At 36.0% G+C, this 14,782-nt stretch overlaps 1 protein-coding gene across 1 annotated transcript in view; it reads right to left on the reverse strand.

Annotated features, from left to right (window-relative positions):
* Positions 1-14,531, reverse strand: part of LOC142337405 (uncharacterized) — a 35,901-nt gene extending 21,370 nt beyond the window's left edge. Inside the window, exons 1-6 of the mRNA XM_075386580.1 lie at positions 14,296-14,531; positions 14,126-14,223; positions 13,686-13,947; positions 13,135-13,353; positions 3,496-3,923; positions 2,504-2,679 (exon numbers count right to left, since the gene is read on the reverse strand). Of these exons, the coding sequence (XP_075242695.1) occupies positions 2,504-2,679; positions 3,496-3,923; positions 13,135-13,353; positions 13,686-13,947; positions 14,126-14,223; positions 14,296-14,514 (1,402 nt within the window). The 5' untranslated portion in view covers positions 14,515-14,531. The remainder of the gene's footprint in view (positions 1-2,503; positions 2,680-3,495; positions 3,924-13,134; positions 13,354-13,685; positions 13,948-14,125; positions 14,224-14,295) is intronic.
* Between the last annotated feature and the right edge of the window lie 251 nt (positions 14,532-14,782).

Genomic DNA, 14,782 nt, shown 5'->3' on the forward strand with positions numbered 1-14,782 from the left:
ACAGTAACATATTATCAAATCCTAGAGGAGGTTCCTTGGCTCTTGAAGCTGGAAAAACCTAAAAAATGACAGAAATTTTTAATAAGCTCGAAAAAAATTGTCAATTTTTGTATAAATTTGCGTGTTTTTGTTTCGATTACCAAAACATATAGCACTTAAAAAGGTCATATAAAAGTACTTATGTCTTGCAAAAAATCCGTTATCAACTTTAACCATCATCAATTTAGACTGGTCCAACAAAAAAATTGGAAAAATAACGACACGAAAAATAGCAATATTTTGGGCTCAAAAACTCCTAAAAATGATCTTTTAACCTTAAACTACGGCATTCCCGGTAGCTTCAACACAAAGCACTTGAAAAACTACTAAACGCAGAGAAGGGCCTCAAATAAAGCTTAATGCCCTCTTGGGCGCTACCTGTTTATCCCGTTTTTAAGGACGAAAAGTCAAATGCGTCAAACGAAAAATCGGTCGAGCAAAAAATCGCATATAAAAAAGACCAACAGGACTAAAAAAAATTGCTACACACTTTGTTTGAGAGCAATTAAACAGAAGTTCAAGTGACGCACGTGCAAATTTCCCTTTGGAAAGTGGAGATTTTTTCCAATACCAATTTCTCACTGCACTTTAAAGGTAGTTTGAAAACGATCACGCTTCAAACCTACTCGATTTTTCGCTCCCTTTACTACATCAGCGTGACTAAAATCACCACTCTAATTTGTCTTCTCGTGGACATATCAAAAAAGTGTGAAAAGATTACTTAAAAAAGACAGACCTCAACATCTTCAACATAGCCGACAGACTCCGGAACAGCTACGAAAGAGTTGCGCGTCCGATAATATAGATGTAAACAGATAGATAAAAGTTGAAAAAGTTATCGACGCCGCTCAAAAAACTATGTAAAAATCGAAGAAATAACCAGGCTTGTTTAAGTTTCACTCCGCAGAACCCTTTTTCCTATAGACCTTGCTTACACATATGAGTTCATTGACCTTAAACTAATTCAAAATAAACTTAAGATTTTCAAAATGTAAACCATTTTATTGATTGATGTAAGTCACATATGATCCAAATCTAATCACGGATATGGCCTCAAAGGCTTTTGATAGAGTGAGTGAGAATTGACGTCACGCGCGCAAATGCCGTTAGTGAGAGGAAGAAGCATTGACTTTTTCCAGCTTTGCAGTATGAACAAATGTAAAACGAAAAAACATAACTAACGTCGGGTGAATTGCTCTGAGACGACCGGCGAGCTTCATTCGATTCGCTTTGTCAGTAGCTAGCACGTGGCCACGTCGTTACGGCCTGAACAATCTGATCGGGAGGAGATAGGGGGAGGGGCTAATGTGGGAGAGGGTTGAAGAGGGGGGGGGGGGGGGGACCTCTAAGTACCGCCTTCCACACCATATGTATTAGTCTCCTAAGCAGTTTCCGTGAATCGCATACTCGGAGACTAGTGAGCTGAAAGGCTCTAAGGCTCTAAGAGAACTTAATGCCCCCTGGGCGCTACCTGTTTATCCCATTTTTGAGGACGAAAAGCTATTTGAGTCAGACGAAAAATCGGTCAAGGGAAAAATTGCATTAAAGACCACAGGACTAATATAATTGCAGCAAACTTTGTTTGAGAGCAATTAAGGAGAGTCGGATGACGAAACAAAAAAAACGAAGAGCAATGCAAAATAGCGGCGCAAGTTACAGCTTCGCATCTATAAAAAGAAAGCTTGAGACAAATTTTGATCAAAAACAAAACATACCCAGCAGATTGCCAGAAAATAGCCGCCGTTGATTCCCATAACTCTATTGGGATTGAAAGAAAAGAAAATATCAACAAAAATTGATTTTTGTATAAAAACATTTTTAAGTGCGATTTATTTTGATGTCATTTCGTAATTGAACACACTCCTGTCTCTCAGTGAGAGGCTACAGGTTCTAGTATCAGCACCAATAAGCATTATAGATAGTAACTAAAAGTTATAAGAACAAAGTTCAAGTACCGGGCAACTAAAAATGGGCTTTATGGGTTTATCCCGTTTCTATTTCTGACTTTGATTTTTTTAATACTGACTCTCTTCATTTTGAATTGCTTTGCTGAGCAGCTGCTGTTTAAAAGGACTTTGAGCAGAATGACAGAAGAGTGAAACAAGCCTAGAGAAGTCAAAAACATTTCACGCAAAATGTCGAAAAAGCGGCAAAATGGGTAAAGCGAAAAAAAGTTCGACGAAGTAAGAAAAAAATAGGAGCGCTATAATAGCCGGCTGAGAAGATGAGGGCGGCTATTAACCGACTAACGTCGAACAAATTTCTCCCGATCGACAGGCGGGCAATTTAATTCATGAGTGGGTCAATTCAACTCAGAGTGGGCTGTAGACTAGATATTTTTGAGAGCAAAAATTCCGACCAAGGGGGGTTCGAAGCCCCACCACGTCCTAAATTTTGAAAAAGATCCACGTTTACAATGTTTGCTTCAAACTTCGTTAGAGAGCAATTAATTAGTATATCTGACCTGTCAAATTGAGTTTGGCCTGAGTCTCTGCAATGACATCATCCTTCTGTTTGATGACAGCCTCTGAGCTGCTGTACTTGTTCTTAACATTTTCATGTTCATCCCTCAACTCAGCCATCTGCTCCTCTAAACTCTGAATGTAGTTGTCCTGTTCACTTAACCGTGTCTCCATCGACCTAACAACAAGCGACAGATGCTCCAAAAAAAATGGAAAATTCAAAAAGTAAGAAAAGCTGAAAACCCTTTTTATTTTGCCAGACATATTGAAGTGCATCAACACCAGTTTTGGGTGGAGAAAAACAAATCTTCATCATCATCTTCATCTTCATCACAAAGTAGGTTCTCACTGAACTATCACTGATCATAAAAGACTTACACGGGCAATTGGTCCTTAAAAGCGGGTGTTCAGCTGCCGAAAATTCTAAATGCGAACGAATTAGAAATCAAGTCAAAGGATCGAAACTTTGTTGCAAAAGAAGACAAATTGGACAAAAACAAGTTAAAATAAAAAACAACTGCTAATTGAGTAATAAACTAAGCTATAACGACTCCTAGATAGGAATTCTAAACAAATCACTTTGATAAAAAAAACTTCAAGCTAAAGAAGCTAATCCATATACCAATAAAATCAGCTCAACCTTTGCAATAAGCCTCAATAATGTCAAATCTTGCAGTTCCCGTTAGAGCTTGTGCAATATAGTTTGAAAAACTTCTTAGATATACTTATCTTTTGAAAATAAGCAACTTTATTACTAAGATAGCCCAAGCCGGTTATGAATAATACATCACTAATCGATTAACTCAAACATTATCGATTAACTCATCTCATGCTTGCAACTGTGATACCAGCTCTACATACATCAACTGTACGAAAAGAAATTTACCCTGATTATCGGCGTTCAATCGGCGCTATTTCCTCGTAACACGAGTCTCTCCTATCATACCTTAGCCATGGTTAATTATTAGATCTTAAATAGGCAAAGTGAACTAACTCATAGTTTTCCTTTGACACGAATATCCCTCTCTGCTCTCTCTGAGCAGCCAGGTCCCTTTTCAACCTCTCAATTTCCTCCATGTACTGTTTAATCATAGCTTTCTTCGTCATCTTTTGATTGACCTCTGGTTTATTCGTAATCCTTCTTGCTCTGTGCGCATAGTCCAACGTACTTAGTGATTCTTCGAGATTATGCGATGCCGGAGACACAGTTGCAATCATAGAGGTCTTGGTTCTACCACCCAAAGAATCCTGCAAAATCCTCGTAAGCTTGCTCTCCCTGTAAGGAATGTGAGGTTTCTTCTCGACCAGAGCAGTAATACACCGTCCAAGAGTAAGCAAGCTCTTGTTGATGTTGCCGGCTTCTTGAGCCCGCATTTCCACAGCTCCTGACCGTCCTATATTTTCGCTACCCGCCAAGTCAACCTAAAATGTAAATCTTACAACTTAGGTGATTGGTATCATTGGGAAGCCCATATAAACATACCCGGCAGATTGTCGGAAAATAGCCGCCATTGATTCCAATAAGCATGATTGGGATTGAAAGAATAGAAGATATCGAAAAAAAAATTTTTGTACAAAAACATTTTTTAAGTCCGATTTATTTTGATGGCATTTCGTAGTTGAACATAATTCTGTTTCTTAGAGAGAGGCTACAGGGGCTACTATCAATACCAATAAGCATAAGAGATGGTAACTAAGAATTATAGGAACGACGTTCAAATAGCGGGCATCTAAAATTGGGCTTTATGGGTTTATCCCGTTTCTATTTCTGACTTCAATTTTTTATACTGACTCTGTTCATTTTGAATTGCTTTGCTTAACAACTGATGTTCGAATTCACTTTTAGCAGAATGAGAGAAGAGAGAAACTAGCCTAGAGAAGTCAAAAAGATTTCACGCAAAATGTCGAAAAAGCGGCAAAATAGGTGAAGCGAAAAAAAAAAGTTCGACGAAGTTAAAAAACATAGCAGGACAAGTCCTGACGTACAATTCAAAGAATTTTCATTGACTAAACAGAAAAACTAGACCAAGAATGGACTATAAGTGAATTGAGAAAACCATTTTAAAAAAAATCAGATCAAAAAATAAGAAAAAAAACAGAAAATCAATGTCAAAATGCCGCATGTGAACAAAAAAACTACTAGCGAGAAATGAAAACTCAATTCAAACAAAAAACTAGGCCTAGAATGAGCTGTGAATGGATTGGGAAAACCATTTAGAAAAAAAATCCGATCCCAAAAATCGAAAAAACAGTAAAAATCAGAGTGAAACTGCCGCATGTGAACAAAAAACCACTACTGAGAAACCGAATTTTTGTTCAAACACCATTTTCTCACTCTACTTTAAAATTAGAGCGAAAAAAATTCACGCCGCAAAACCACTCGCTTTTTCGCTCCATTTCCTGTTTCGGCGTGACCAAAATCACTACTCCAATTTGACTTCAAAAATCATGAAAATGTGTGAACAGATCTTAAAAAAAAAAAAAAGACAGCGCCCCAATTCTTTGAATTGTAAAAAATAGGAGCGCTATAATAGCCGGCTGAGAAGATGAGGGCGGCTATTAAAAGTGAATCATTTGTGGAAAACATTCGAAAAAGTTATATTTGTGGAAGAAAAAGTTACTCAAGTTTTACCGATTTGTTACAAATTTGTTTTATGTTCACGCAATTTACATGAATGAATCCCACCTTGACTTTATCTATTGACATACAAATTTCATAACATGGCCGGTAGATTGCCGGAAAATAGCCACCTATGGCGCGCAAGACGCACATCGGGATTGAAACAGAAAAGAGATAGAAATTGAATAACTTTTTTCCCAAGTTTCAAAAATTGTTCTAATTCAGTGTTCAGTTTCAGTTAGATTCTAAACCTAAACCTAGTTCATCTTCTAAACTGAAGGAGCTAACAATCGCCCTAATGGACTTAAAGTCATAACCTAAAGCATTATGACCAAATGACAGGGCTTTATCGGATTATCCCGTTTCTTTTGATTTTGCTCTTTTGATATTGACCGTATTCACTAAATTAAGTAGTCAATGCTTCAAAGAATTTATAATCCATTCAGCTGAAACAATGAGTGAAATAAGTCGGAAGTCAAACGTGAAAGTCGTGACTTATGTAAAACGAAAAACGTGATCAAAAGGTAAAGCGAATTAAAAAAAACGTAGCATGACAAGTCCTGACGTACAATTCAAAGAATTTTCATTAACTAAACAAAAACTATACCTAAAACGGACTATGAGTGAATTGATAAAAATATTTCTAAAAAATCAGAAAACAACAAAAACAGAAAATCAATGTCAAAATGCCTCTAGCGAGAACAAAAACCAATAGCGAAAAGAAAATTTGATTCTAACAAAAAACTGGGCCTAGAATGAACTATGAATGGATTGGGTAAACCATTTAGAAGAAAATCTGATCCAAAACAATGGTAAAACAGTAAAAACCGAAGTGAAATTGCCGCATGTGAACAAAAAACCACTAGCGAGATAGCAAACTTTTTATCAAACGCCGTTTTCTCACTCTACTTGAAAATTGGAGCAAAAAAACTTCACGCAGAAAAACCACTCTTTTTCGCTCCATTTCATCTTAAAAAACCATAGCAGGACAAGCCCTGACGTACAATTCAAAAAATTTTCATTGACTTGACAAAAACTAGACCTAAGACGGACAATGAGTGAAATGAGAAAACTATTTCCAAAAAAATCATATCAACAAAACTTAAAAAAACTGAAAATCAATGTCAAAATGCCGCATGCTAACAAAAAACACTGGCGAGAAAGAGAAATTTAGTACAAACAAAAAAAACTAGGCCTAGAATGAACTATGAATGGATTGGGAAAATCATTTGGAAAAAAAATCTGATCCAAAAAATCAAAAAAACAAAATCAGAGAAATTGCTGCATGTGAACACAAACCACTGGCGAGAAAGAGAAATTTGGTTCAAACAAAAAACTAGGTCTAGAATGAGCTATGAATAGAATGGAAAAATCATTTGGAAAAAAATCCGATCCAAAAAATCGAAAAAACAGTAAAAATCAAAGTGAAATTGCCGCATGTGAACAAAAAATCAATAGCGAGAAAGCGAATTTTTGTTCAAACACCGTTTTCTCAGTCTACTTTTAAATTAGAGTAAAAAAATTTCACGACCAATTTGACCACAAAAATCATGAAAATGCGAGCAGATCTTAAAATACATTTCAAACTCTTTGAATTGTAAAAAAAAGGAGAGCGCCTAAATAATAGCCGTTTGAGAGGCTGATGACTGCTATATAAAAATAGCTGAAATAAATTAATTCTTAACAAAATTTCTTTTAAACGCTTAGATGCTGTAAACCAAGCTGCGCAATTATAGGAGTATCAGATTTAACAGCAAATGGCTAAAATATTCACCCTTCAGAGGACAAAATATTCGCTGTTTCTCTTCAAACCTGGGCAACTTAAATTCAAACACACAAATTAACAAGTATTGCGTAAAAATTGGAAAATTTCAAACCTGCCCGTTTTCTTACATTTTTAGCCCACTGAAGGCTGAGTATGCTACTAGTACTATGTACTTAAGTCACTACAACCAGTACCTTCGATACTTCAGTTTTTCACAGTTATGTATTCATTTATTTATCTTTTTTCGCTTAAGGAGAAGCACTCATTCTTGTTAACTTCATTTTTCTAATCAATTTAAAAGAGCTTGTCTTTAGCGTTCATTTAATATTCATAAACCAAGAAAGTCATTATTCAACAAAAAATTGGTAGTTAAATTGAGCATAGACGATGAACATTGGTCACTTCGAATTTCTGGTTTTAAACAAAAAATTTATTGTATTATTTTTCAGGCACTATTTATCACTCCATCCGCTTATTTTTATTTTACCAAAACGCCTTTTATAAAATCTCATTTTTTGGCCGTTTTTCAAAAGAAAATTATATTAAAAAACAATCCCATTCTATTCAATGGTATTCCAAACAAATCAATCCGATTCAACCGATCGTTTTGAGTTCTGTTTCATTAATGTTGGCTCAATTTGCTCAGCAGAATGCAAAACAGAAAACGGCCACACTATCATTCTGTTTGTTCCTCGGGAGGGGGGCTTGCAAATTATAAAATTTATTGATGAGCAAAGTAGAAATACTTAAGAAAGCTTTAAATATAGAAGAAGATTTCTGATAAGCACAAGTTACAGTTGACCAGAACCATCTAATCACAATGCCTTTAGACAGGACTGAAAGGTTTATGCAGAAATAATGATGCATCGCAGTTTGTCAAATGTATACTCTGAATAAAACTGAAGTTAAAAGATAATTGCTTATTTTTGAACATTCACAGTACTTCCAGCATGCACCACTTCGTATTTAGGCTCTTCTTAACTCTTCTTATATATATAGGCTCTCATGCCTCAGACGGTGACTTGTAAGAGAGCCGAAGTGAAAAGAGCCGATTGAAAGAGAGCCGAAAATTTATTCAAATTATTAGTCAATAAATTTTGCAGCCAATTAAATTGCCTTCTGAAATGAGACTACCAAATTCTCAACCAATCATAATGGAGTATTTGAGAAATTAAATTTTAATATTCTCTAGTAAAAGAAACTGAAAGCGAAGTAATAAATAATTATCTTCAAATTATAGCGGGCCATGGCCATGCCTTAGCGGCTTATGGGACTTGATATGAAACTATCACAAACAAACATAAGACCAATTAACCCCCTTAAGTACTTTTCTTGGTAATCAACTAACAATTTAGGGTAATTAAAGGCAACTTTTTGCTTTCGGCTCTTTTTAAATAAAGTCAGGTTTCGACGCTTTCTAACGTCGGCTCTCTTGTATGTATCCGCCTCAAACATAACTGACTACGGCCGGCCGCATTGCTCTTACGCGGCCGGCGTGGTTTGTGCCTTAAATTAACTGGGGAGGGGTCTTATAACAATGAGGGGCTTAAAACAATCGTATTAGAGCTTAGTTGGAGCTCATTAAACCAATGATGTTATTAGAGCAATTTCATTTGGAGATAGAGCCTGATAACAACCAAATTTGGTTGACCTGTATTCAATTTTATCTACAGTTCAGATTCTCTAATAAGATTTGATAAGAAGGCGAGCGCATATATCATTTTCTTGAGCCGTTTGATCAAAAATTTGAGCTAAAAACAAACAACAAGAGAAAAACAAATGAAGTCACGCACAAAACAACTTCAGAGTGCTTGAAGTCAGTACACAAATCACTCTTTCAATTCTGAGCGCCTGATCAAATGGTCGCAATGGGAAAAGCGGCACAAGTTTACACGTCCTGAATTATTAAGAATTTTCGACAGCCAGCTAAACCAAAACCTTATACCTGAAAATGACTAGGAAAGGACTCTGCAAATATTATTATTATTAAACATAACCGACTAACGCCGGGTGAATTGCTCTCAAACGACCGGCGAGCGGTTGGCTTCACTAGCTAGCCACTGCTTAGTGAGGCTAGCTTTAGCTTAATTGAAGGGGTGTGAGCGCTGCGGGGGTGCACCGGGGGCAGGTGGGGGGGGGGGGGGGGGGTAACTGTGGGAGGTGGGTCGCTGGCTGCACGGGGCCCTTACGTCTTGCACGACGTGCACGGGTGAGGATTGGAGGGCGGATATGTGTGGGCGTGGTTGTGGAGGGGGCGATGAAGGGGGCTGATGTGTGCGTACCATCTAATCTAACTTTTTAAGAACCGCCCTTCACACCATAAGTATAAGTCCCCAAAACAGTTTCTGTGAACCGCATAATTGGAAACTAGTGAGCTGAAAGGCTCTAAGAGATTTTATTGCCCGCTGGGCACTACCTGTCTCACGTTTTCGAGGACGAAAAGTCAAATGCGTCAGACAAGCAATCGGTCAAACGAAAAATCGCATAAAACCATAGCCGGAAGAATTTCGGAAACGGCTCGAAGTCATATCATCCGAAAGATCTGGATTTTATTACAACTAATATTTCACTGCAGAAAGCATCAGTGTCGACAAAAAAATAGTCAAAAAACAAGAAAATTTGCCAGAAAAAATTAATCAAATAAGGGAAGTTAAATTTATTTTTCTATGTAGTACAAGTACACATACAAACGAAAGCCGTTGTTTCAGGCAATGAAAAACAATTTATACGATCACAAATTATCAGCCAAGCCTTAAAGATCTCACAGACATCTGTTTTAAGAAAAGAAGAAATAAGAAATTTGTGTAAATGTTTTCGTCAAATTGCATAGAAAAAGAAAGCTTGGTAGCAAACGAAGCTTGTATCTTTTATAGTAAATAGAGTCTACAGGCATTAGGCTTTAATTTAATTACGAAAAATTTCAATAAACAACATAATGGGCCAAAAATTGCAAAAACTAAAAATAAACAAAATAGTTGAAAAACATCAAAGTCAACAAAAAGATCAAAGAAGCAGAATATAATTGAAAAAATTACTTTAAATCAAACTAAGAACCTTATAAGATTTGTAGTAGGTAATTATCCGTTAAAATGTCGCACAGGCATTTCAAGAAAACTTCAGTGCCGTGCTCTAATGAAATCAATAGCAGGCAAAAAAAATTAAAGAAAAAGGCTAAAATCAACATCTTTAACAACTGATAAAAACAGAGCTGATTAGAACAAGATCTCAGGGAAATGATAGACTAATACATGCTAGAATGTTGAGAATAAAAATAGAAACAAAAACACATGAAAAAACAAAAATACTAGTTCTTGACATTTGAAAGGTGAAAATCAAATTGCAAAAGAAAAATAAATTTCCTTATTCAGCAAAAAAGTATCCAGCTATCCTCCTGTATAGATTAAAATGTAGAAAAATAGTTCGAAGATTGGAAACGATAATATACTTTGCAATAAAATCGACAAAAGAATTTTCAAAATTGCACTTGTGAAATAAATTTTACGAATTTCAAATACTGAACACCAGAAAAACATTCAAATAATAGTAAAAGAAAATTATGATCCCCGACAGTTCACAAAAAACTTTTCTTAAATTAAATCTAAAAAACAAACAAAAAACAGAAAAAATACACAAAAAAACTGCCCAAATCGGCAAGCATGTGTACAATTCTATAAAACCAAAAATACCTCACGTACTTAAGAGGCATTTAGTGCATGGCACATCAAAATTAAATTGCCACGTGCACTGATTTTCCAAAAAATCTGCTTTAGGATCCAAAAATGAAGAAAATAATTTTAAAAAAGCCAAAACTAATTAAAAACCTGAGAATTATGTGTTGATTTAGAATTTAAAATGCACAGAGGATCAAAAAATAATACAGCATCTATCAAAAATTATTTCAAAAACGAAACATTACCGACTAACGTCGCTCGAATTGCTCTCAAACGACCGGCCGAAGAGCGGCTGGCTTTGTCAGTAGCTGGCCACGGTTTAGTGAGGCTAGCATAAGCTTGATTTCAACTCTGCAATTTTTAGTTTTCTAGCCCTGTTCAAAAATAAAACTGAAAAACTGATTTCTAAAATTTGCAAAGTATTTCAAAATTTAAAACAAAAGCTTCTAGATTTTGCAGTGAATCTTCAAAACTATTTTTTGTCTCTGGGGTTATGTCAAGTAACCGATCTCCCAGACTTGAAAAGCTTCGTTGGCCAGTAATGATCGTTAAATTCAGGACAATAACCAAAAATTTTGAAAACAATCGCAAATTTTAACAAATTCTTGCTAAAATTCAAGATATTAAAATCTTCAAAACCATTTCATTGCCCCAAGAGATTGTCCAGTATCCCTTTTTAAAGCTTTAAACAGTTTCAACGGCTCAAAAATATCGATAAACTTGAAACAGGATAAGTTAGCCGAATATTTGAAATTACAATTTATCAAAAAATTGCTAAAACTGGAGTCATTAAAACATTGATTACCAATCCATTGACTCTAGAAACTACTAGACAGTTTACCATCAAACCGGAGAAAATGATAAAAAAAATTCAAAAAGATTCAAAAAACTTAAAAAAAATTGCAGCAAAAAATTTTAAATTCTGATATTGAAATCTTGAGAAACATTCCATTACGTCTAGAAGCTATGAAGTAACCTATAATCAAATCCTAGATGAGGTTATGTGGCTCTTGAGGCAGAAATCTAAAATATGACAAGAACCTTGAAAAAAAATTGCGAATTGCATAAAAAAACTTCTAAAATTTGTGATAAAAGTTGAAAACTAATCTATGACCAAAAATAAATTCAGTACCTTATTATCAAACTCTAACGGAAATTTTCTGTTAGGGTGAAAAAAACTTGAATAATGACAATAAAAGTCAAAAATATTGAAATAATTTTGTAAAATTTTTTTGTAAAAATGGTATAATTCGCGGTGTTGAAATCTTGAAAAACATTCCAGTACATTTAGAAACTATACAGTAACCTTATTGCAGACAAGCATTTTCAAAAAACCTGAAAAAGTGCAAGTGTTGTAACAACGTGCAAGTGTGTAACAAAATTGCTAAAATATATTCAAAAATTGAAAGCCATTCCATGGCAAATAAATGTTTTTCAGTCATTTATTATCAAACCCATAAGGACGTCTTCTAGCCCCTGCGTCTGGAATAATAGAAAACAAATGTCAAAAAAAGTTGAAAAAAAATTGCACGTTTTTCAAAAAAAATGCTAAAATTCGTGATGTTAAAAAATGAAAACCATTCCACTACCACAATAAACTAAGCAGTAACATATTATAAAACCCTAGAGGAGGTTCCTTGACACCAAGGGCTGAAAGAACTCAAAAAATAAAAACAAATTTCAAAAAGCTTGAAAAAATTTGGGAAATTAGTATAGAATTGAGTGTTTTTAGCAATCGGTTGTTCGTCAGTAGCCACGTGAGGGGGGGGGGGGGGGGTGCACCGCGGGCTAATGGAGAGGGGGATGGGGGCAACAGCCCTTTGGGGTGGCGGGCTACCTGTTTATCCCGTTTTTGAGGACAAAAAGTCAAAAGCGTCACACGAAAAATAGTCAAGCGAAAAATCGCATAAAAAAGACCGACAGGACTAATATAATTGCTACAAACTTCGTTTGAGAGCAATTAATTATAAGCGAAAAACTGGGGAAATTGGACAAAAACGGCTAAAAATGGTTATCTATATGAGGCATGCTGTCAAAAAACTTCAAAGTCAAAAAGTCATTCACTGATCAAAGCGCATGATCAAAAAATTCCCTCGCTCAGAAAAAATTAGTTCACACGGCAATTTGACTCTTTCGCTTTTAGGTCAAAACGTCGTTTGAACGAATAGTACTTCCGGTTACAAAACCTTAGAGAAAACCAATACTCCTCTTCGAGTCGTATAAAGACCAACAGGATCAATACAATTGCTACAAACTTCGTTTGAGATCAAATAAAAATCCCGACCAAAGTACTTCCAAAAAAGAAACAGAAACCAGAAGTTCAATCGCCTCGCGTTCTCTCAAAAACCGAAAATAAAAAAAGTCGTTTTCGCTACATTAGAAGCTGTTTGACTAAAGTCACATCCATTTGAGATCTGCTTCAGAAAATCATCAAAATTTGTCAACAGATCTCAAGAAGAGAAACAGCACCAATAATAGACGAGACCAATAATAGCCTCGATTTCGCTACCCGGTTATTGCCAACTACAACGAATTCTGGGCATAAAAATCCTTTGCCCTACTTGCGCTGATACTTACTAAATTCAGTTTGCCAGTTCTTAACAATTCCTCCTCGCCCTGTTCATTGTTTTCTTTCATATGAACTGTGATGCTGAACACAGAGTGCGATCTACTTGAAGAAGCGTTCATCAGTGTTTCTGCAGTTTTCCGCTGCTTTGATCCATTCTCCAGTATAGCATACACGTGATCACGCGACTTCACTGTGATTTCTTCCACGCCTTGCAGGATGACGGCTCCCTGTAAACAAAAATCATTAAAGTGAAAAAAAAAACTGTTGCTGAAGTCCATTATTAAAATAGTATGCCTATCTTTTTGTCAACTCATTCGATGAAAACCAAGTAGTCTTACTACGCAGAGCAACAAACAAGTCCTCCTGTACAAAATGTTGCATATACTATTCAGCTTGCAAAAAGAAACCGGATAAAGCAGCCCACCAGAAGCGGTATAATAAAAAAAGAGGTCCATGAAAAGAAAGCCCCTCCCCTAAAAGGGTAGTCGGTCAACTCGGGGGCAGCAAGTCAACGCAACGCTTCAAGAAAAACGGTTAATAAGACAGCCGTATAACATACCTTCTTGTTATTGTCCTCGAATATCTTTATCTTTTGAGCATTCTCTGATCCAAAGTTCTCAGACATGAGATCCATGATTTCTTCGTTGTAAATTTCAATGTAAGAGACGCGAACTGTGAAATCTTGGCCATCCAATTTATCGAAGAGCATGTGCAATGTGCGCGGAATAATACCAGAATAGGGATCTTCTGACCATGGGCTCATTGAATTTGAACGCTCGCCTTCCATAGTGTACGTTTTACCGGTTCCGGTTTGTCCGTATCTGAAGAAAGCATTTTTGAAAACTAATTGAAGATGCGAAACAAAAGGGATATGGAGGTGTAGATCCAAATCAGATATACAAATAAATGAGAAAGGTTTATATAATCTATTCCCCATATCGCTATTGATTCTCAATCTGCCGAAGTTAAGGAAAATCAAATTTATTGACTGCTACTAACGCAAACATTGTACAGTTGTATCCAAGAAGCACTTCTTGTACCATCGGCTGAACAATAACTTCGAAGACTTCCAACTGAGAACTACTGGGGCCAAATACCTAAAACAGACGTCATTCACCAAATTTAAATTAGCTGATTGCTCATTGTTTAGATAGGCAGTAATTACAAACATGATCATAGCTGAATTGTTTTGTGCTGCTGTCCTGGCGCACCAACACCTCATTTTTCTTTAAGCTGAGAACTGGGACGGCATGCTTCTTTTGTTCTATTGAGTTCATTGGCCTACAACGTACGAATACCTTGATATTTGATTCTTTTCCATCTTTCCCATTCGTTTTTACCGAATTGATATTTGCGGTTGTCATTTTCTGAAACATAGAATCAGTCATTGTTGCCTGGGTCTTTCCCATTATAGCCCCCAGTTTAGAGGTCAGATAACCTATAGCCCCCCAATCATGATAATTATACCATAATGGGGGATATAATGGGAAAGACCCTATTATTTGCACACTCCAGAGGCATGTGCCATATTTTTACATAATGATTTACCATGTCATGACACGGTATCTCATGCAAATTTGTATGCAAATGCTTAAACGCTTTCAAAAGAACTGTTAAATGGATAACAGACAACAAAGCGACATCACATCTTATGTT

The sequence above is a fragment of the Convolutriloba macropyga genome, chromosome 4 (genome assembly GCF_964194025.1).
Source record: "Convolutriloba macropyga chromosome 4, txConMacr16.3, whole genome shotgun sequence".
Lineage (NCBI taxonomy): Eukaryota > Metazoa > Xenacoelomorpha > Acoela > Convolutidae > Convolutriloba > Convolutriloba macropyga.